We start from the raw sequence: 22673 nt of genomic DNA on the forward strand, positions 1-22673 counted from the left end.
GCCATTCTCCTGCCTCAGCCTCCCGAGTAGCTAGGACTACAGGCGCCGCCACCTCGCCCGGCTAGTTTTTTTTTTTGTATTTTTTAGTAGAGACGGGGTTTCACCGTGTTAGCCAGGATGGTCTCGATCTCCTGACCTCGTGATCCGCCCGTCTCGGCCTCCCAAAGTGCTGGGATTACAGGCTTGAGCCACCGCGCCCGGCCTTATTCTTGTAATTTTTTAAAAATTGATTTTTTTTGGCCGGGCACGGTGGCTCACGCCTGTAATCCCAGCATTTTGGGAGGCCAAGGTGGGTGGATCACCTGAGGTCAGGAGTTCGAGACCAGCCTGACCAACATAGTGAAACCTCGTATCTACTAAAAAATACAAACATTAGCCGGGCATGGTGACAGCCACCTGTAATCCTGGGAGTTGGAGGTTGTAGTGAGCCAAGATCATGCCATTGCGCTCCAGCCTGGGCAACAGAGCAAGGCTCCATCTCAAAAAAAAAAAATTGATTTTTTTAAACGTTCTCATTTCATTTGTTAAATAGAAGACTTGCATCTTATGTGAGGGTTAGGATCTAGTCTATAATTGTGTATAGTGAAATTTACTTTGAAAAAGTTCTTTAATTGCCCAGAAAGTGTAATATATGTGGTTTTGGCATACAAGCCTTTACTGTGTATATGTGTTATGGTAAGGTACAGTATATAATAAAACGTACATATAAGAATATAATTTCATGGTGTTTTTACTTATGTAAGGGAATCATTCCTTCAGCAGTGGAATAGACTTGCTTTTTCCATTACATTTAACATAGCAACATGCTCACATTATGAGGAAAGAACAGTTAAGGGGACAGCAGTTTCAGCTCTCCCAGGTCACAAAACCTGGCATATGCACATGGGGGCATATAAGGACAAGGCAGAGAAGGCTTCCAGTGGTGATGACAATTTAGTTGCATTTTGAAGCATGAATCAGGGATGGGTATTTTAGGAAGAAGGAACAATATGTTCTGTAACTAATTCTACATGTGGAGCTATGTTTGGTATTGTGAGCATATGGAAGATGAGGTAGAAAAGGCCAAAGTATGAATTGGACAGAGGTCATATCATGAATGCTGTGCAGGAATTTGAAACTTACCAAGGAGACAGGGTCATTTCCTGAAAGAGGGCAAGTGTGAGATGAGGGCTAAATGATCCTAGATGGTTGGTTTAGGCTAGGTGAAATAGGAAACAATAATAAAAGAAGTGGAGGTCACCCTGCCACTTTGTTACTGTGTTTTCTGAAGCATGTATGTGGACAATGACAGAGAAGACAAAGGGAGGAAGTAAATGAACCCTGGGCTTGGGATCTCTTAGAACGATCAGCAAAGGGCAAAGCCAGGAGTAGCAGGCACCATGGCCAGAGCTGGGGAGGAGGGTTAGGAGGAGGGGTACAGACAACTTTGGAGTGAAGTCATGATGTGTGGCTATGACCAGCTCTGATACTCATGTATTGGAAGAAAATTTTAATTTACTCGTATAAGGAGAGAAGAAGGGCTATGGGATTCAATGAGTTAATGCTTATAAAGTGCTTAGAGCAGTGCCTAGTACACAGTACATGCTTAATGAGTGTTAACCATCCGCAGTAGCTTCATTAGCATTACCATTACCATTAATGGTAGCTTGATCAATAGTTTGATTTTCATACTCAAAATCTCTTATGCATAATGGTATGAATGTAGATTCTATAGACATGAAAATATTTTTCCCATGACATTTGTTTTTCTATATGAAGTTTATGGAAGGTCCCCTTTTGGAAGGTCTGTACTGGGATTCATGGTACAATAACCAGCAGCTGTATAATTTAAAGAACAGCAGTCGCATCTACTATGAGAATATACTTCTAGGAGTCCCCAGAGTTCGTCAACTAAAAGTCCGCAACAACACATGCAAAGTCTATTCATCTTTTCAGTCTTTGATGAGTGAATGTTATGGCAAATATACTTCTGCAAATGAAGACCTCTCTAATTTTGGCCTTCAAATTAATACTGAGTAAGTAGCATAAAATTATACTTTTTCCAGCATTTACCATTGTATCTTTTAGATGTGTGTCTTCCAAGTAACACCAGCTGGGTCCTGGAAGGGTAAGGAGACTGTTTCGACAGTAGTAAAAAAGGAAGATTTGGAGATAGCAGTGTTTAGAAAAGGAAGGGTGAACCTATTATTTTTTGTTTAGGATGCAAAGTGTTTCTTTTTTCTGACTTTGGTATATGAAGTGCTTAGTCATATTGGACACAGGGCAAAGCATCAATTTTTGCTTCTAAAATGTTCAATTAATCTGCTTTTTTGGCTGTGGCTAGATGCCGACAACACATCCCCAAGACGATCTGGGATCCTTAGTGGGTGTCTTAGTTGTGCTCTGTCACTTTCCTCCTCTCTTACTCTGGCTTCCTTCAGTGATTTTTTTCTGTTGCTGCTCCTACTAAAATGGGGCAGTTATGCTCTACAGGGACTGCATCTGATGATGCTTGCCAAAGATGCTATGGCCATTGTGTTTCAAAGTGACTGAGGCTAGTGCTGGTGTAGACTCATGTGTACACTTTGTATTGAAAATGTGAGGCCAGACTTGGTGGCTCACACCTGTAATCACAGCACTTTGGGAAGCCGAGGAAGGAGGATTGCTTGAGGGCAGGAGTTCAAGACTAGTCTGGGCAACATACTGAGACCCAGTCTCTACAGAAAATTTAAAAATTAGCCAGGTGTGATGGGGCTTACCTGAAGTCCAAGGTACTTGGGAGGCTGATCCAGGAGGATCACTTGAGCCCAAGAGGTTGAAGCTGCAGCAAGCTATGATCACACCACTGCACTCCAGCCTGGGGGACAGAGGGAGACCTTGTCCCTAAAAAAAAAAAAGAAGGAAATGTGCCACTGGCACTAGCTTACCTTGACACAGAAGCTGCTGGTATCAGTGCTACGCACACTTTGTGCTTTTAGAACCTTATGAAAATCATTGGCTCACACCTGTAATCCCAGCACTTTGAGAGGCTGAGGCGGGTGGATCATTTGAGGTCAGGAGTTTGAGACCAGCCTTGCCAACATGGCGAAACCCCGTCTCTACTAAAAATAGAAAAATTAGGCAGGTGTGGTAGCAGACACCTATAGTCCCAGCTACTCAGGAGACCGAGGCACAAGAATCACTTGAACTCAGAAGGCAAAGGTTGGGGTGAACCGAGATCACGCCACTGCGCTCTGGCCTGGGCGATAGTGTGAGACTCAGTCTCAAAAAAAAAAAAGGCCAGGTGCAGTGGCTCACGCCTGTAATCCTAGCACTTTGGAAGGCCGAGGCAGGCGGATCACCTGAGGTCAGGAGTTCAAGACCAGCCTGGCCAACATGGTGAAACCCCATCTCTACTAAAAATACAAAAATTAGCTGGACATGGTGGCACACGCCTGTAATCCCAGTTACTTGGGAGGCTGAGACAGGAAAATCGCTTGAACCCTGGAGGCAGAGGTTGCATTGAGCCAAGATCACGCCACTACACTCCAGCCTGGGCAAGAAAGAACAAAACTCCATCCCCCACTCAAAAAAAAAAATTATAGGGAGAAGAGAATGAACATTTTGTATAATTTAATATTTATTAAAGCAATACGAATATCTACAAAGGTCTACCCTTTCCTACTCATAATTTCCACTCTCCAGAAGCAGCTACTTTCAGCTCTTTTATAGTTGTTTCTTCTGGTATATACTTTTTCTTTCTAAGTTACATCCTCATACTGCTACCTTACACTTGATTTTACAGTTATGTGTTTTTTTTTTTTTCCTTTAGGGGCAGGATCTCACTGTCTTGCTCAGGCTGGAGTGCAGTGGTGTAATTATAGTTCACTGCAGCTTCAAACTGCTGACTCGGGCAATCCTCCTGCCTCAGTCTGCTGAGTAGCAGCTAGGACTACAGGAATAAACCACCACACCTGACTAGTTTTTTTTATTTTTTGTAGAAACAGGGTCTTTCTACGTTACCCAGGCTGATCTCAAATTCCTGGTCTCAAGTAATCCTCCCGCCTTGCTCTTCCGAAGAGCTGGGATTACAGGTGTGAGCCGCTGCACCCAGCCTCTATTGTTTTTCTATCATGGAAGGTGATCTGTCATATAGCTCTCTTATGCTACACCCTCTACACACACTCCTCCTGTTCCTCTTAGCATCTCAATATAGTTATATCATAATTATTGTCAATCATTAGTCAATGTTTATATTATAAATATGAATAATGATTATATTTCCTTTCTTGAACAACTTCTCTTGAACTCCCAGGATTAATTATTGCTGGGTTTTTTTTTTTTTTAACTTGTTTCTTCTTTGTATGAGTTTTTAGTGTTCTTGAGGACTTGTATGATTCTAATAAATCGAATACATTCATAAGTATGATGATACATTATTATGGCCGGGCACGGTGGCTCACGCTTGTAATCCCAGCACTTCGGGAGGCCAACGTGGGTGGATCACCTGAGGTCAGCAGTTAGAGACAAGCCTGACCAACATGGTGAAACCCTGTCTCTACTAAATACAAAAAAAAAAAATTAGCCGGGCATGGTGGTGCATGCCTGTAGTCCCAGCTACTTGGGAGGCTGAGGCAGGAGAACTACTTGAACCCAGGAGGCGGAGGATGCAGTGAGCCAAGATTGCGCCATTGCACTCCAGCCTGGGCAACAAGAGCAAAATGCTGTCTAAAAAAAAACAAAAAAGAAAAATTATTATTGTTATTTTTGAAACAGGGTCTCGCTGTGTCGCCCAAGCTGGAGTGCAGTGAAGATCATAGCTCACTGCAGCCTTAACCTCTGGGGCTCAAGCAATCCTCCCACCTCAGCCTCCCAAGTAGCTAGGACTACAGGCACATGGCACCACACCCAGATAATTTTTGTATTTTCTGCCGAAATGGGATATCACCATGTTGCCCAAGCTGGTCTCAAGCTCCTGGGCTCAAGCAATTCGCCTGCCTTGGCCTCCCAAAATGCTGGAATTACAGGTGTGTGCCACCACACCCAGCCCACTCTCTTAACTATTATAGTACTATTTACTTTCTTTCAACCCCAAATTACAAGATAAAGCAATTATTTACACATTATTAATTGGAATCCTAAGACTACTCTTTTAAGTATTTTAATATTCCAAATTCTCATAACAAGTACAAATACTTTATAAAATACCAAAATTAACACTATCAGTTAGGTTTATTTTATAATCTCTATACTTTACTGGAATTGTGAATTAATACCTGTTAATCCTCAACAATGAAAAAAGAATCAATTTTGCTTGTCTAAAATGTAAAATTCACTAATTAAAAACAAAACATTGGAAGCTAGGAGAGATCTGGTGCAACAGATCTTCCTGTTTCCACTTAATAGTCGTGTGTGGAAAACACTCAAAAATACAACTATGGAAGTTTCATTAAAACATAGGTATTTTTTCCTAGTGGTGTCTCTTTCCCTCCCTGCTGTAGTGTTAGTAGTAGAACAGGTTTAAGCAGTGCATCTCTGAATAACCTTTCAAATCTGTTTTGGGGGAACTGAATAGAGAGACTGAAATGAGGAATCAAAGCTTTTCATTTTTGGATATCCTGTAATTAAGTTACAAATTAAAAAGAAGAAACAAAAAAAAATTTTTTTTTCTATTTTTGAGACAGAATCTTACTCTGTCACCCAGACTGGAGTGCAGTGGCGCGGTCTTGGCTCACTGCAGCCTCCGCCTCTTGGGTTCAAGAGATTCTCGTGCCTCAGCCTCCCAAATAGCTGGGATAACAGGCATACACCACCACGCCCAGCTAATTTGTGTGTTTTTAGTAGAGATGGGGTTTCACCACGTTGGCAAGGCTGGTCTCGAACTCCTGGCCTCAAGTGATCCGCCCACCTCAGCCTCCCAAAGTGCTGGGATTACAGGCGTAAGCCACTGCACCCAGTCCAAAATTTAGTTATACACAGTTTACTTTGATTTTTATGTACTTTCATTAAAATATCTACATAACAACATGGACATTGTAACAAAGTTTTTATTGAGCATTTATAAACAATATCTTACATTTACAAGACAGTTATGAAACACCTTTTTTACCCATTTCTGAGCCAAAACTCTTAATAGTTTTGTCCTACTCAAAGACTAAATATCTCATAACAGAAACAACATGTTAAAGAAAAAAAACAGTCGTCATTTTCTAGATTCTAAGCTCCCTGAGACAATTCTAAGCTCTGTGAGACAACAGATGGATTTTTTTGTTTTTTTAGAGAGGGGATCTCACCATGTGACCTACGCCACAGTGCAGGGACTATTCACAGGCACCATCATCGACACTGCAACCTCAAACTCCTGGCCTCAAGCAGTCCTCTCATCTCAGCCTCCTGGGTAGCTGGGACTACAGGCATATGCCACCACACCTAACAGATGGATTTTTTTTTTTTTCTGAGACAGGGTCTCACTTGGTCACTCAGGCTGGAGTGCTGGAGTGCAGTTGTACAATCATAGCTCAATGCGGCCTTGAACTCTGGGGCTCTCAGTAACGAGGACTATAGGCACGTGCTGCTATGCCCAGCAAATTTTTGAAAAATTATGGATTTTTGAAAAATTATCTCATAGCACCTAGTCCAGTGGTGTTGCCCACCATATGCATTAAAAAGTATAAACTACATTAAATCTTAATTAAATCTTAATCCTTTAGTCCTTAATGCATTGTCTTGCTTTAAAATTACTATGATACTTATGAATTTACTAATACTTTTTTTTAAAGTACTACTTTTGTTTTGTTTTTTTGTTTGTTTTTGGTTTTTTTGTTTTTGTTTTGAGACAGGGTCTGGCTCTTTTGCCTGGGCTGGAGTGCAGTGGCATGATCACAGCTCACTGCAGCTCAACCTCCCGGGCCCAAACAATCCTCCTACCTCAGCCTCCTGAGTAGGTGGGACTACAGGCACACGCCACCATGCCTGGCTAGTTTTTGTGTTTTTTGTAGAGATGGGGTTTCACCACATTGCCCAGGCTGGTCTCGAACTCCTGGGCTCAAGGGATCCGCCTACTCGGCCTCCCAAAGTGTTGGGATTACAGGCGTGAGCCACCGCACCCGGCCAAAAAACTACTACTTTTGAACCAAAGATCAATTTAAATTATGAGAATACTTCTCAGTTGGGCTTTCTCATTTCACCATTATTCTTTTTATGTCTAACAGATGGAGATATTCTACTTCTAATACCAACTCCCCTTGGCACTGGGGATTTCTTGGTGTTTACCGAAATGGAGGATATATTTTCACTTTATCAAAATCAAAATCTGAAACCAAAAACAAGTTCATTGACCTTCGACTGAACAGCTGGATCACAAGAGGGACTAGAGTTATTTTTATTGATTTTTCCTTATATAATGCTAACGTAAATCTATTTTGTATTATCAGGTGAGTGACTCAAAACTTTTTTTCATAGACAGTGGTCAGTGGCCTACAAAACTTCTTTATTAGTACAGTTGACCCTTGAACAACATGAGTTTGAACTGTACAGATCCACTTAGATATGGATTTTTTTCAGTAAATATATTGGAAAATTTTTGGACCTTTGTGACAATTTGAAAAAACTCCCAAACCAACCATGTCGCCTAGAAATACTGAAAAAAAAAATTAAGAAGAAGTTAGGCATGTCGTGAATGCATGAAATACCTGTAGATACTCATCTATTTTATTGTTTACTATCACACAGTATACACAAATCTATTATAAGAAGTTAAAATTTGCCAAAACTTATGCACATAAACATGTGGCACCATTTGCAGTCAAGAAAAATGTAAACAAAAGTTGCAGTACTATATCATAACTGCATAAAATTAGACTACACACTGCACTAGTGTAAGAATTTCATAGCCATCTCCTGTTGCTATTGCAGTGAACTCTAGTGCTGTATCCATTTAAAGTGTCGTGTGATGCTCACCATCTTGACTTAAGCAGTTTGTCTCTCCAATAAATTGTGTATCTCAGTAAAAAAAAGTGATCTCTCATAGTTCTCATGTGTTTTTTATCGTATTTAGTGCAATACCATAAACCTTTAATAACACCATGGGACCCATACAAAATGCCACTAGTGATACTGGGGGTGCTCCCACAAAGTAGAGAAATGTCATGACGTTACAAGATAAAATTGAATTACTTGATATGTATCATAAATTGACGTCTGCAGCTGCAGTTGCCCACCGTTTCAAGATAAGTGAATCCAGAGACTAAGGACCATTGCCCTGGAAGCAGGGGGAAGGAAAGGAAATTCATGAAGCCATCACTGCAGCTATGCCGGCAGGTGTGGAAACCTTGCCCTTTTTGCAAAATACCTTTTTATCTCATTGAAAGTGCAGCTTCTGTGGGAATGCAGGATTGCTATAAGAAAGGCATACCTTTAGATGCTAAATGATTTAAGAAAAGCAAAGTCAGCCAGGCGCAGTGTCTCACGCCTGTAATCCCAGCACTTTGGGAGGCCGAGGTGGGCAAATCACCTGAGGTCAGGAGTTTGAGATCAGCCTTACCAACATGGAGAAACCCCGTCTGTACTAAAAATACAAAATCAGCCGGGCGTGGTGGCACAGCCTGTAATCCCAGCTACTCAGGAGCCTGAGCCAGGAGAATCACTTGAACCTGGGAGGCGGAGGTTGTGGTGAGCCGAGATTGTGTCATTGCACTTCAGCCTGGGTAACAAGAGCAAAACTCCGTTTCAAAAAAAAAAAGAAAGAAAGAAAGAAAAAAAAAGTAAAGGATCTAAAGTTGAGAATTTAATGCCAGCAATGGTTGGTTTGATACTTTTAGAAAGAGGTTTCACTTTCAAAAATGTCAAGATAGCAGAAGTAGCTTTTGCCAACCAAGTGGCAGCAGACAACATAGCAGACGTCATTATGAAAATCATTGAGGAGAAAGGATATCTGCCTGAACAGGTTTTTAATGCAGACAATAGTGCCGTATTCTGGAAAAAAAAAATGCCATAAAGAACATTTATTAATAAGGAAGAGAAGCAAGCACAAGGATTTAAGGCAGGAAGAAACAGGCTAACTCTACTGTTTTGTGCAAATGAAGTCAGGTTTATCATCTGGACTACCCTTATCTATAAAACTGCTAACCCCCTAACCTTGAAGGGAAAAGATAAAACACCAGCTTCCAGTCTTTTGGTTGTACAACAAGAAGGCCTGGACAATTAGAACTCTTTTTCTAGAATGGTTCCATTGATGCTTTTTCCAGTGGTTTACTTACCCCCAAACACAACGTCTCTAATTCAGCCTCTAGATCAGGGGATCATGAGGACTTTTAAGGCTCATAACACACAGTACTCTTTAGAAAGGATTGTCGATACTACGGAAGAGAACCCCAACAGAGAGAACATCATGAAAGTGTGGAAGGATTGCATTATTGAAGATGCCATCATTATTAAAAACTGTGAAGCTATCAAACCTGAAACAATAAATACCCGCTGGAGAAAACTGTTCAGATGTGCATGACTTCACAGGATTTAGGACAGAGTCAATCAAAGAAATCATGAAAGAGATGTAGATGTGGCAAAAAAAAAAAAAAAATACAAAAAACTAGCCGGGCGAGGTGGCGGCGCCTGTAGTCCCAGCTACTCGGGAGGCTGAGGCAGGAGAATGGCGTGAACCCGGGAGGCGGAGCTTGCAGTGAGCTGAGATCCGGCCACTGCACTCCAGCCTGGGTGACAGAGCGAGACTCCGTCTCAAAAAAAAAAAAAAAAAAAAGTGGGAGGGTGAAGGGTTTCAGGATACTGATTTTGGAGAAATCAAGAGCTAATGGACACCACACCAGAGGAATTAACAGAAGAGTCCTTGATGGAGATGGGTGCTTCCAAATCAGTGCCAAATGATGAGAAGGAAAACATAGAAACAGAACAGAAAATAAATGGACATTAGACATCTGGAGAAGGGTTCCGATTATTCAAGACTGCTTTTGACTTCTTTTATGACATGGACCCTTCGATGATATAGGCGCAGAAACTAAAGCAAAGGGTTGAAGGACTGGTACTGTGTAGAAACATTTTTAGAAAAATGAAAAAAATGTCAGAGAAAAATTATTATGTAAAATTTGTAAAGTTTCACTGAATGCACTCCTCCACCTCTTCCGCTCTGCCACCCCTGAGACAGCAAGCCCCTCCCTTCCTCTTCCCCTCCTCCTCCTCAGCCTACTCAGTGTGAAGGCCACTAGGATAAAGATCATTATGAAGACCCACTTAGTGAATAGTAAATATATTTTCTCTTCCTTATGGTTTTTTTTTAAGTCTGAGTCTCACTCTGTCGCCCAGGCTGGAGTGTAGTGAGCTTGGCCTGGCATAAATCAATTAGCATGGTCCATGTTAGGGAGGTGACCTAAGGTAACCCAATTAGACTAACGGGAATAACTTTTTTTTTCTCTTTGGTTGGTGCTATCTCTTTACTGACATCAATGACATATAATCACAGTTGCTGCTTGTACACAATCATCTTGGGGAAGCGTAAGATACTTAGCTAACGCAAAGGAGGGCAAAACTGAAGCCATCTCAAAGTAATGGAGCTAGATCTGTGAACTTACCACAAATGGTGTCTGCTGTTATCTCTGAAACTGCTGCTGTGTGACAGAAATAAATTTCTTTATTGTTTAAACCAATTTAAGTTGGGGTTTTTGGTTACAACCAAAAGTCTCCTAAATGATTCAGAGGTAGAGAGCTGAGGCCCAAGTTAGGTCTTGTATCTAGCTTTTCCTAGGGAACAAACCACCTCCAAGTGTAGTGGCTTACAATAAATATTTCTCATGTGTTTAGAGTTCAATTGATCCAGCTGGGCTTGACTGATCTCTGTTAGGCTTGCCAATATAGCTGCTATTTGGCAGGACCCACACATGTGTCTTTGAGTTGGTTCTGCTCTACATGTATCTCATCCTTCTCCTGGGTCCAAGTTAGCCCAGGCATGTCTTTTTCATGGCAATTGTAGAGGTCCCAAAGAGCAAGTTCTAATGTATAAACTCATTTCAAGTTTCTGCTTGCATCATATTTGTTAACATCCCATTGGCCAAAGAAATTCACATGGTCAAGTCCAGCATCAAGGGCTGGGGCAGTACACCCTCTCCTGGGTGACAGGCCAGGCAAAAAGATGTGAAGAACTGTAGCTATTTTTGCAATATACCACAGGCTCTAATATTTCTGGGATCCTGGCTGCTATTACTCATTGAAATTTAAATTGTTCATTCTTGAGACAAAAATGAGTAACTTAATAAAGAAGCCATTCTGAAAGGAAACCAACAGATTTTAATGATCTGATTAGAAGAGGAAATTATCAAGACTAAATGATAGCTCTTTGAAGCTGCAGAAAGACAAGAAGTGAGACTACATATTCTTAAACAATATAAAACATTGTATGTAATCTCCATGTTCCTAAATAAATTTTGAAATAATAAAACAATGTGGTTACTTTTTCATATTGACAGTAGAACCACATTTTTCATTTTTTTATTTTTAATTTTATTTTATTTTTGAGATGGAGTCTAGCTCTGTTGCCCAGGCTGCAGTACAGTGGCATGATCTCAGCACACTGCAACCTCTGCCTCCTGGGTTCAAGCAATTCTACTGCCTCAGCCTCCTGAGTAGCTGGGATTACAGGCGTGCACCACCACATCCAGCTAATTTTTGTATTTTTAGTAGAGACAGGGTTTTGCCATGTTGGCCAGGCTGGTTTCGAACTCCTGACCTCAGGTGATCCACCCGCCTCGGCCTCCCAAAGTGCTGGGATTACAGACGTGAGCCACCGTGCCCAGCCTACATTATTTTTATTTTAAACCTTGGGATTTTAATCTCAGCACAAGCATGAACAAAACCCTAATAAGGGTTTATACCTCCTTCATTTGTGGGTTCAGATGTGAGGGCTTCGGATGTTTTTTAAATTCAATGTATAGTTGATCTTCGAACAATATGGGAGTCAGAATCAAGCACTAGAAAAGGATTTGCTCTAGAATCAAACACTTAGTAAAGGATTACCATGACTGGATCTGCCTGGGGATTTAATCAGCTTCCCCTAAGTGATCTGGGATGGGTGGAAGACTGAATACAATTAAGATTCTGTTAGAAAAAATGGGATAATGACTGCTAGAGAGGCAAACAACAGTATCTACTATACACCATGTAATACTATGCAATAAAAAGAATGAGATCATATCCTTTGCAGGGAAATGGATGGAGCTGGAGGCCATCATCCTTAGCAAACCCACACAGGAACAGAAGACCAAAAGCTACACGTTCTCATAAGTGGGAACTCAATAATGAGAACACATGGACAGAAAAGGGGGAACAACAGACACTGGGGCCTACTTGATGGAGGAGGGTGGGAAGGAGGAGGCTCAGAAACAAACTGTCAGGAAGTATGCTTAGTACCCAGGTGAAAAAATAATCTGTACACCAAACCCCCAAGTCACAAGTTTACCTGTATAACAAACCTGCACAGGCACCCCCGAACCTAAAATAAAAGTCAAAAAAAATTTAATATCAGTGAGCCACTTTTATCTCATAAGTCTTAACATTTTTTCCTGAATGGACTATGGAATTGGAGTTTAGGAGATTTTGCTCCCCGTGCAACAGGGAGAGTGAAACACACCATGGCCTTTAAAATATGTAAAAATGAATAAAACAAATGAACTGCCTGAAGCAGCCAATGGATGTTTTACCTTTTATTTTAAAGTTCTTTTCTCTCAGAGAATCAGAGCTTTTTACCAACTTCATTCACCCTTTCCAACAGTCCTGATCAGGATAAAGTGAAGAATACAAATTATTTTTATGTCCTAAACAAGAATGGAAGCATTGAGGTAACTGGCTTTAAGACATATGAAGAAGCCCTTGTAATATCAGATTAAGTCCAGATTTCCTCTCTGAAAGTTTTACACTTACTCTGTTACCTTTTAAAACGTTATTTTTTAGAAACTTCAGCAGACTTTGAAACTGTTAACTGGAGTATCTAATCAGTAGTTGTGTAGATGCATATTACTTATACCTTATCTGTTTATTTTCGTTTTTGTACAATTATCAGGCAAATTAAACAGAATATTGTTGTTCCTTTTTGATTAGTCTGCACTTCAGATCATAATATTGAGTTTAGTTCACTTCACTCACTACCTAGTATGTGTAAGATGTAAGTTTGATTTGTTAACTGAGGTTTTGTTTTTGTTGTTTTGGGAGCACCTTATAAGAGTACCAATGACATTTGCTAAAATCTTTAGTAGGAATAATTAAATTATAATATTGTGATAGAAATGCTGGTTCCTTAAATTACCACCAATTCTTAATTATCAGAAGTTGTGGCGAACACCAGAGAACCTCAAAATCTTTTTATATGTAGTGTTGGATTTAATTTTTATACTTCTGTCTGCATATAGATTTTTGTATCCAGCATCCAACAGAAAACATTGCTTTAGTAGAATATGTGACCTTGACATTTAGAAGCAAGCATTTCTGATAATCTAAAGAGGGAGAATGTATGTCCTCCCTCTGAAGTATTCAAAAATTATGTATATTGGGGAAAAGTTCTAACTAATAACAGTAACTAATGGTATAGCATTTTCTTGAACATATCATTCTCCTATGGACATAAATTATATTCCCAGTGATGAACAAGCAAGCTGAACACAAAATAGAATGAATGCCTGAAAAAAAAAATCACAACTTGCTTTCTCATTTACATTGGTCTTTGACCACTGTGAATATTCAGGTATAGAAAAAGTGGAGCCACTATGAAATAAGTAAATCTAGAAGATGTTTACATTGAACCCATTTCCCCAAGGAAACATACTTTATATATAAAAAAAAAACAACTGATTATCATTAAAGCATACATAATCATTGATTGAAAATTTCACATTACGTACTGAAATATAAATGCTTGAAATGAACATTTGCTTTTGCAAACCTGATTTTACAGATTGGTGGCAGAATTCCCTGCAACTGGAGGAATACTTACTTCATGGCAGTTTTACTCTGTGAAGCTCCTCAGATATGTTAGCTACTATGATTATTTTATTGCTTCCTGTGAAATCACATTTTGTATTTTTCTTTTTGTCTTCACAACACAAGAAGTCAAAAAAATAAAAGAATTTAAGTCTGCCTATTTCAAAAGTATTTGGAACTGGCTAGAATTGCTACTTTTGCTGGTGAGTATATATTCATGCACATGGTTGAAGGGGATCACATCTGAACCTACCAATGAAGGAGGTGTAAAAAGACAGAATCTTCTATTCCATCCAGGACTTATTTTGAAAATTACAAGTATCAAACATAAAATGAACTAGGAATAGTACTATTAATGGTGTGCCTCCAAAAGGGAGAGATCTATTTTCTTCTGATTTGGTCTTTGGGAGGGTCAGCGTAAACCTACAGGGAAAGGTGATTCCAGAAATATTACGCTTTAATGTGCACAGTAGGTCTCCCTACCCCCACTCAAAAAATGTATTACTTTCAGGGCCTTCAGTTTCACCAGTCACGGGTCTTTGGGGGCAAGGCTGTTTAATCTGTGTTGCCAAATCTGGTTTTTTCCTCATAATAAATCTTGAAAACATAGACAAAAGACAAGGCTAGGCAGAATACTGACAGGGGTGAGCAGCCAGAGGGGACCTTGTGGGTCCAGAGGGCATCAGGTTTGGAGAAATAGTCCCTGAAAGAAACACCAAAGACCATCAGTTCTAGTCAATGAAATGTACTGAAATAAACAGAGATTTAGGCAGGCTGAGACAAATGTTAAAGGGCTTGGTCTCATGAACAAAGAACCAATGTTTCTAGCTTATACAATTTGATCTTTCACCCTTATTGGCCCTTAATTATAGCCAATCAAGTATTTAAGCCTTGTTTCCCAAAACCAGATTGAAAGTTTCTGAGAGTCAGAAAGTATGCCACCTACCTCTCTGGTAACTCCACTAATATCTTACAAAGGACCTAACATTAAATGTTTATCTGAGCATTTCAGGCAAGAATAGTCAAAGGAAAATGTTCATGTCAGTTATAAAGCTCTGATAGCTAAAACAGCCTGGTTCTGAAATCCTCTTTTAAAGGGTTGTTAAAAGGTTCCAGAAGGTTTTATTTTTTGTAACTATAAATTGTTTTCTTGTAGTATTACACAGTAGAAAATGTTTAGCTTTTAAGTATTATGTAGAGCAGAAATCCTTATGGCCTCAGAGTTACATAATCATTTTATACATTTGTGCTTTATGACTCAAAGAAATAAAGATTTAGATAGGTTAGGATGGCCAAGCAATTAATAGTTTTCAACTTTATAATAATTAGTGCTACCTTAAACTTGCATAAGTTGAGGGTTATTTCCATTTATGTAAAAGCATATGTCGTATCTTTCCTTCCCTTTTTGTTAAACTTTTGGTGAACTTTTTTTGTGTTTCCTCATAGGCTGTAAGATATTTAGAGGTAGAGATATTCTCTAACTTAACCCTTCTTATTTTCCCATTTAGTTGTGTTTTGTGGCTGTTTCCTTCAACACATACTGTAATGTACAAATTTTTCTCTTACTTGGAGAGCTGTTGGAAAGTACTGAACAATATTCAGATTTCTATTTTCTTGCATGCTGGCACATTTATTACAATAATATAATTGCTATTACCATCTTTTTTGCATGGATAAAGGTATTTATATTTTATTATATTAAATAATACAAACAGTGTAATAGCATAATGAAAAATTAAACTAAAAAGTCATGGGGAAAAATATTTTTTCAACTATTAAGTAATTTTAAAAGTAGTTTGGGCCAGGCACAGTGGCTCACACTGTACTCCTAGCACTTTGGAAGGCCAAGGCGGGTAGATTCTTGGCCCCAGGAGTTCGAGACCAGCCTGGGAAATCCAAAGATACCAAAAAATATTAACTGGGTGTGGTGGTGCACACCTGTAGTCCCAGCTACTCTGGAGGCTGAGGTGAAAGGATCCCTTGAGCCCTCGAGGTGGAGGTTACAGAGAGCTGTAATCCCCCACTACACTGCAGCCTGGATGACAGAAAAAAAAAAGTTGGCCAGACGTGGTGGCTCACGCCTGTAATCCCAGGACTTTGGGAGGCCGAGGTGGGTGGATCACCTGAGCTCAGGAGATTGAGACCAGCATGGCCAACATGGTGAAATCCTCTCTACTAAAAATATAAAAAATATTAGCCGGGTGTGGTGGCACATGCCTGTAATCCCAGCTACTAGGGAGGCTGAGGCAGGAGAATCGCTTGAACCTAGGGGGCGGAGGTTGCAGTGAACCGAGATCGCGCCACAGCACTCCAGCCTGGGTGACAGAGTGAGACTCCATCTCAAGAAAACAAAAAAGACCCCAGAAGTTTGGCCTTGTAATGATTGCTGGCAAATCCTCAAACACCCGTGATTATCATTAAATATCTCCTTTAATTCAAAGCAGAATTCTTCTGAAATTAATTTATTCTAAGTAATTTCATCTTTGATATTCTCCTATTTCAATTAACTTTGTTCTTTTTCAGATATTCAAATTCATAAGCTTTAACAAGACAATGTCTCAGCTGTCATCAACCTTGTCCCGTTGTATTAAAGACATAGTAGGATTTGCCATCATGTTTTTTATAATATTCTTTGCTTACGCCCAGTTAGGATTTCTTATTTTTGGATCACAAGTTGATGACTTTTCTACTTTTCAGAATTCCATGTAAGCTCTTAGTATAAGTGTAATTATATCTTCTATATTTTCTTACAAAAAAATGGAAAGGTCTAACCTTCTATGATAAGTAGTAATATAAGCTTTAATATATTTAAGGTTAGTTTGATTTTTTTTTTTTTTTTTTTTTTTAGCTCACTGCAGCCTCAAACTTCTGGACTCAAGCTATCCTCAGCCTCCGAAGTAGCTAGGACTACAGGTGTGCACCACCACACCTGATTGATTACATTTTTATTATTTTTTGTAGAGAGGGAGTCTCACCATGTTGCTCAGGGTGGTTTTAAACTTCTGGGTTCAAGTGAACCTCCTGCCTCGGCCTCCCAAAATGCTGGGATTACAGGCATGAGCCACCAGCCTGGCTGATATTTTCATTGATGGCTAAATATCTATCACATTCAAATTAGGGTTTGGCATTGAAGGAGCCAAATGGGTGATGGTGTCCATTTTTAAGGTGTTACTAGGTCAAGTTAGAAAAATAATTTTTCATTTTTCATTGGAAGTGATAATTTTACCTAAAATAATGGAAATTGTCCCCCATGTCTCTATAGTAATTATTCTCTTGGTATTTTGTTTTTTGGACAGGGTCTCCACTCTGTCACCTAGGCTGGCATACAATGGCGTTATCACTGCTCATTGCATCCTGAAACTCCTGGGCTCAAGCAATCCTCCCACCTCAGCCTCCTGAGTAGCTGGGTGTGCCACCACATCCAGCCAATTTTTGTATTTTGGAGAGACAAGGTTTAGCCATGTTGCCCAGGCTGGTCTTGAACTCCTGAGTTCAAGCAATCCTCTTGCCTCGGCATCTCAAAAGCACTGGGATTACAGATGTGAGCCACCACACCCAGCCAAAAGAAATCTTAAGTGTCTTTTTTAGAGGGCTCCATCTTAATATTTTTATTGATATTGACCTGATCGTCCTTTGCTAATCTGCCAAACATGTATTTTTAAAATAGCTTGAGGCTGGGCCCCATGGCACCTAGAATCCCAGCATTAGGGAGGCCAAGATGGGAGAATCACTGAGGCCAGGAGTTCAAGACCAACCTGGGCAACACAGCAAGACTCCGTTTCTACAAAAAATAAAAAACAACTAGCTGGATGTGGTGGCATATGCTTGTATTCCTACCTACTCAGGAGGCTGAGGCAGGAGGATCACTTGAGCCTGGGAGTTTGAGGTCACAGTGAGCTATGATCGTGCCACTGCACTCCAGCATGGGCAACAGAGGGAGATCCCATCTCTAAAATAATAAAAATAATAATAAAACTTGGTAATAATTGGCATTTAATACAGATGTAATAATTTACAGAGCCTAGGAAATTTGTCTTACCGTGGGTAGTGAAGAGGAAAGGAAAGTATAAAGCACAGAACAGGTAGAGAACTTTGGAATGGGTTAATGAGAGGACGTCTGTTTTTGGTAATGATGTGTTAGGCTATTCAGATCAATCTCCTCTTGAGGACAATTTTAAAGCTGGATGACATAAAAAACAATGAGAAATTAATAAGAAAGTGAGTAATAACTGGGTCAAAGTCAGAAGGCCACAACCCAGAGAAGTAAGCCCAGCACCCAAAGCTATTTGCCCTGAAGGCATTTTTAAGCTCTTTTTTCAAAAATTTTATGGTGATAAAATATATATAACATAAAATTTACCATTTAAACCACTTCTAAGTGTACAGTTCAGTGATATTAAGCACATTCATATTGTGCAACCATCACCCCCATCTATCTCCAAATCTCTTCATCTTGGAAAACAAAAACTCTATACCAATTAAAACAATAACTCCCTATTTTCCCCTTCCCCGGCCCCTGTCAGCCACCATTCTACTTTTTGTTGCTATGATTTTGATTACTCTAGGTACAACATATAAGTGGAATCGGCTGGGCGCGGTGGCTCAAGCCTGTAATCCCAGCACTTTGGGAGGCCGAGACGGGCGGATCACGAGGTTAGGAGATCGAGACCATCCTGGCTAACACAGTGAAACCCCGTCTCTACTAAAAAATACAAAAAACTAGCCGGGCGAGGTGGCGGGCGCCTGTAGTCCCAGCTACTCGGGAGGCTGAGGCAGGAGAATGGCGTAAACCCGGGAGGCGGAGCTTGCAGTAAGCCGAGATCCTGCCACTGCACTCCAGCCTGGGCGACAGAGCGAGACTCCATCTCAAAAAAAAAAAAAAAAAAAAAAAAAACACATATAAGTGGAATCATATATTATTTGTCTTTTTGTGACTGGATTACTTCATTAGCATAAATGCCCTTAAGTTTCATCCATGTTGTAGCATGTAGTCAGAATTTCCTTCCTTAAAAAGGCTGAATAATATTCTATTATATGTACATTCCACATTTTGCCTATTCATTCATCTGTCAATACACATTTGGGTTGGTTCCACATTTTAGCTATTGTGAATAACAGTGCTGTGAACATGGATGTATAAATATCCATTCAGTTGGATGGATATTTCAGTTCCTTTGGTTATATACCCAGAAGTAGAATTGCTGGATCACATGATCTATTTCCCCCTCCAGACTTATTAAGGTATAATTAAAATTATATATATTTATGCTATAGGTGTGATGTTTTGAAATATGTACACATTGTGAAATGATTAAATCAGGCTATGTTTAACATATCCATCACCTCTCATATTTATCATTTTTTGTGGTAAGAACATTTAAGATCTACTTTCTTAGCAATTTTCAAGTATACATTATTAACTATAGTCACCATGCTATACAGTAGATCTCCAGAACTTATTATTCTGTCTAACTGAAATGTTACACCCATTGACATACATCTCTCAATTTCCCTTGAACTCCACCTCTCCAACCCCTGGCAATTGCCGTTCTGCCCTTCGCGTCTATGACTTCAATTTTTTCAGACTCCACATATAAGTGAGATCATGCAGTATTTGTCCTTCTGTGCCTTGCTTATTTCACTTAATATGATGGTCCTCCAATTTCATCCTTGTCACAAATGACAGTATTTCCTCCTTTTCAAAGATTGAATAGTGTTCCATTGTTTATATATGCCATATTTTCTTTATCCATTTAACCATTAATAGACACGTAGGTTGATTCCCTATCTTGGCTAAACAATGCTGCAGTGAACATGGGAGGGCAGATATTTCTTTCACATACTGATTTTATTTCCTGTAGATACATATACCAAGAAGTGGATTGCTGGATCATATGTTAGTCCTATTTTTAATTTTCTGAGGAATATCAATACTGTTTGGCATAGTGGCTGTACCATTTTACATTCCCACCAACAGTGTATGAAGTTTTCGTTTTGTCTCCATCCTCGATAACACTTGTTATCTTTTTGATAAGAGCCATTCTAACAGATGTGAGGTGATAGCTCATTTTGTTTTGTTTTTTTGAGATGGAGTCTTGCTCTGTTGCCCAGGCTGGAGTGCAGTGGCGAGGTGATAGCTCATTTTGTTTCGTTTTTTTTGAGATGGAGTCTTGCTCTGTTGCCCAGGCCGGAATGCAGTGGCATGATCTCGGTTCACTGTAACCTCCTCTTCCTGGGTTCAAGTGATTCTCCCACCTCAGCCTCCCGAGTAGGTGGCATTACAGGCATGCACCACCACGCCTGGCTACTTTTTGTATTTTTAGTGGAGATGGGGTTTCACCATGTTAGCTAGGTTGATCTCGAACTCCTGACCTCAAGTGATCCACCTGCCTCAGTCTCCCAAAGTGCTGGGATTACAGGTGTGAGCCACTGTGCCTGGCCTAATTTGCATTTTCCTGATTAGTGATGTTGACCATTTTTTCATATATCTGTTGACCATTTCTGTGTCTTATTTTGAGAAATGTCTATTGAGGTCCTTTGTCCATTTTTAAATTGGATTATTTTCTTTCTTTCTTTTCTTTTTTTTTTTTTTTTGAGATGGAGTTTGTTCTTGTTGCCCAGGCTGGAGCACAGTGGTATGATCTCAGCTCACTGTAACCTCCGCCTCCCAGGTTCAAGTGATTCTTCTGGCTCAGCCTCCCGAGTAGCTGGGATTACAGGCATGCACCACCATGCCTGGCTAGTTTTGTATTTTCAGTAGAGACGGGGTTTCTCCATGTTGGTCAGGCTGGTCTCGAACTCCTGGCCTTCATTTTTGTGTTTTTTTAGTGGAGACAGGGTTTCACCATGTTGGCCAGGCTTGTCTGGAACTCCCTCCCTCAGGTGATCCACCTGTCTTGGCCTCCCAAAGTGCTGGGATTACAAGCGTTAGCCACCTAGCCCTGTTCACTTTTCTTCTTTTTTCTGTTTCTCAGACTCAATAATGTAAATTATCCTATCTTCAAGTTCATTGATTCTTTTTTCTGCCTGCTCAAATCTTCCTTTGAATCCCTTTAGTAAATTTCTCATTTTGGTTATTATTTTTCCATCTTGGAATTGTTTCTTTTTAGGTTTTCACTTTATTGATATTTCCATTTTGTTTACATTTTCTTGATTTCATCCATGCTTTCCTTTAGTTCTTTCAGCATCTTTAAGACAGTTATTTTAAAGTATTTGTCTAGTAGGCCGTCATCTGGTCTTTCTCAGAGACAGTATCTACTAGCTTGCGTTTTTTTTGGTTTTGGTTTTGTTTTTTCCACTGAATGGCTCATATTTCCCTGTTTGTGTATCTAGTGATTTTTTGGTGAATTTTTAGATTCAAACTTTGTATGTCTTGTGATTTTGTGATTTTTAAAACATTCAAACCAAGCTGGGTGTGGTGGCTCACATTTTGGAGCCATTGCACTTTGGGAACCTCCTAGCACTTTGGGAGGCCAAGGCAAGTGGATCACTTGGGCCCAGCAGTTTGAGACCAGCCTGGGAAACTAAGGGAGACTATGTCTGTACAAAAAATAAAAAATAATAAAAATTCAAACCAGACATTTGAATCTAATAATGTTACTTTGAAAATCAGATTCTGGCCGGGCGCGGTGGCTCAAGCCTGTAATCCCAGCACTTTGGGAGGCCGAGACGGGCGGATCACGAGGTCAGGAGATCAAGACCATCCTGGCTAACACGGTGAAACCCCGTCTCTACTAAAAATACAAAAAACTAGCCGGGCGAGGTGGCGGGCGCCTGTAGTCCCAGCTACTCGGGAGGCTGAGGCAGGAGAATGGCGTAAACCCAGGAGGCGGAGCTTGCAGTGAGCTGAGATCTGGCCACTGCACTCCAGCCTGGGCGACAGAGCGAGACTCCGCCTCAAAAAAAAAAAAAAAAAAAAGAAAATCAGATTCTTCCCCTTCCCCACGGTTTGCCATTTTTTGTTCTTATTTTTTATTTTTATAGTCTGGCTCCATGCCAAGGATCACCCTGAGTTGCACACTTAAGGTCTTCTCAGGTTTTTCCTCAGCCTATGCCCTTCCCTGGGAATGCACAATGACTTCCTAACTTTCCCCTGATACGGAGTTGGTTCTGAATGTCCTAGTCTTTAATGTCTGGATCCCAAAAAAGGAAAAGAGAAGAATAAAGTGAGAGGTAGGGGAAGGATAACAGCCCTTTAAATCCCAAGGACATTGCTTCAGCTGAAGGATGGTCTTGCAACAATGGAGATGCAACAATGGCTGCCCACCTCAGTGCCTGCATCTCCACGATCAGAAGCAGCAATCAGCAGTCACCACACAGATCCCCAATTATTGAAAGACATGGTATTTATTCCCCACATGGCTCCCATAAGCTACATGCAAGCTGCTTCACAAACATGTGAATGGATCCCATCTATGAGGCTAATTAGTAGGGGATGCATAGCTATTGAGATAAAAGCTGAAATTGTCCAAAATTAACTGCAATTTACTGTCCAAGCTTTTCCCTGGAAGTTGCAGGCCTTCTTCAACAGACACTAGAGTTCCAAAGTAGTACATCTGACAGATTCTGTCCATGTAATTATTGTCTAGATGGGGACAGGGGAGAAATAGTTTCCTGTGGTTCTCTTCCACCTTCCAAGAATCTTTTTTTTTTTTTTCTGATCCAGAAGAAATAGTTGAGAAACTGTGTTACTGGCCACCTCTCAGGAAGGAGACAGAGGCAAGGTCCAGGGCCTGCACGGT

General features: G+C 40.2%; 1 protein-coding gene across 4 annotated transcripts in view; it reads left to right on the plus strand.

The window, feature by feature from the left end:
* PKD2L2 (polycystin 2 like 2, transient receptor potential cation channel) overlaps positions 1–22673 on the plus strand; it is a 50753-nt gene that overhangs the window by 3912 nt on the left and 24168 nt on the right. For 2 of the 4 annotated variants that reach the window (XM_025387850.1, XM_025387851.1), the window contains exons 4-8: positions 1759–2015; positions 7170–7391; positions 13907–14135; positions 15441–15611; positions 16456–16637. In XM_025387850.1, coding sequence (XP_025243635.1) covers positions 1759–2015; positions 7170–7391; positions 13907–14135; positions 15441–15611; positions 16456–16637 — 1061 coding nt within the window. The remainder of the gene's footprint in view (positions 1–1758; positions 2016–7169; positions 7392–13906; positions 14136–15440; positions 15612–16455; positions 16638–22673) is intronic. The other 2 variants (XM_025387852.1, XM_025387853.1) reach the window with 2 other exon arrangements.

The sequence above is a fragment of the Theropithecus gelada genome, chromosome 6 (genome assembly GCF_003255815.1).
Source record: "Theropithecus gelada isolate Dixy chromosome 6, Tgel_1.0, whole genome shotgun sequence".
Classification (NCBI taxonomy): Eukaryota; Metazoa; Chordata; class Mammalia; order Primates; family Cercopithecidae; genus Theropithecus; species Theropithecus gelada.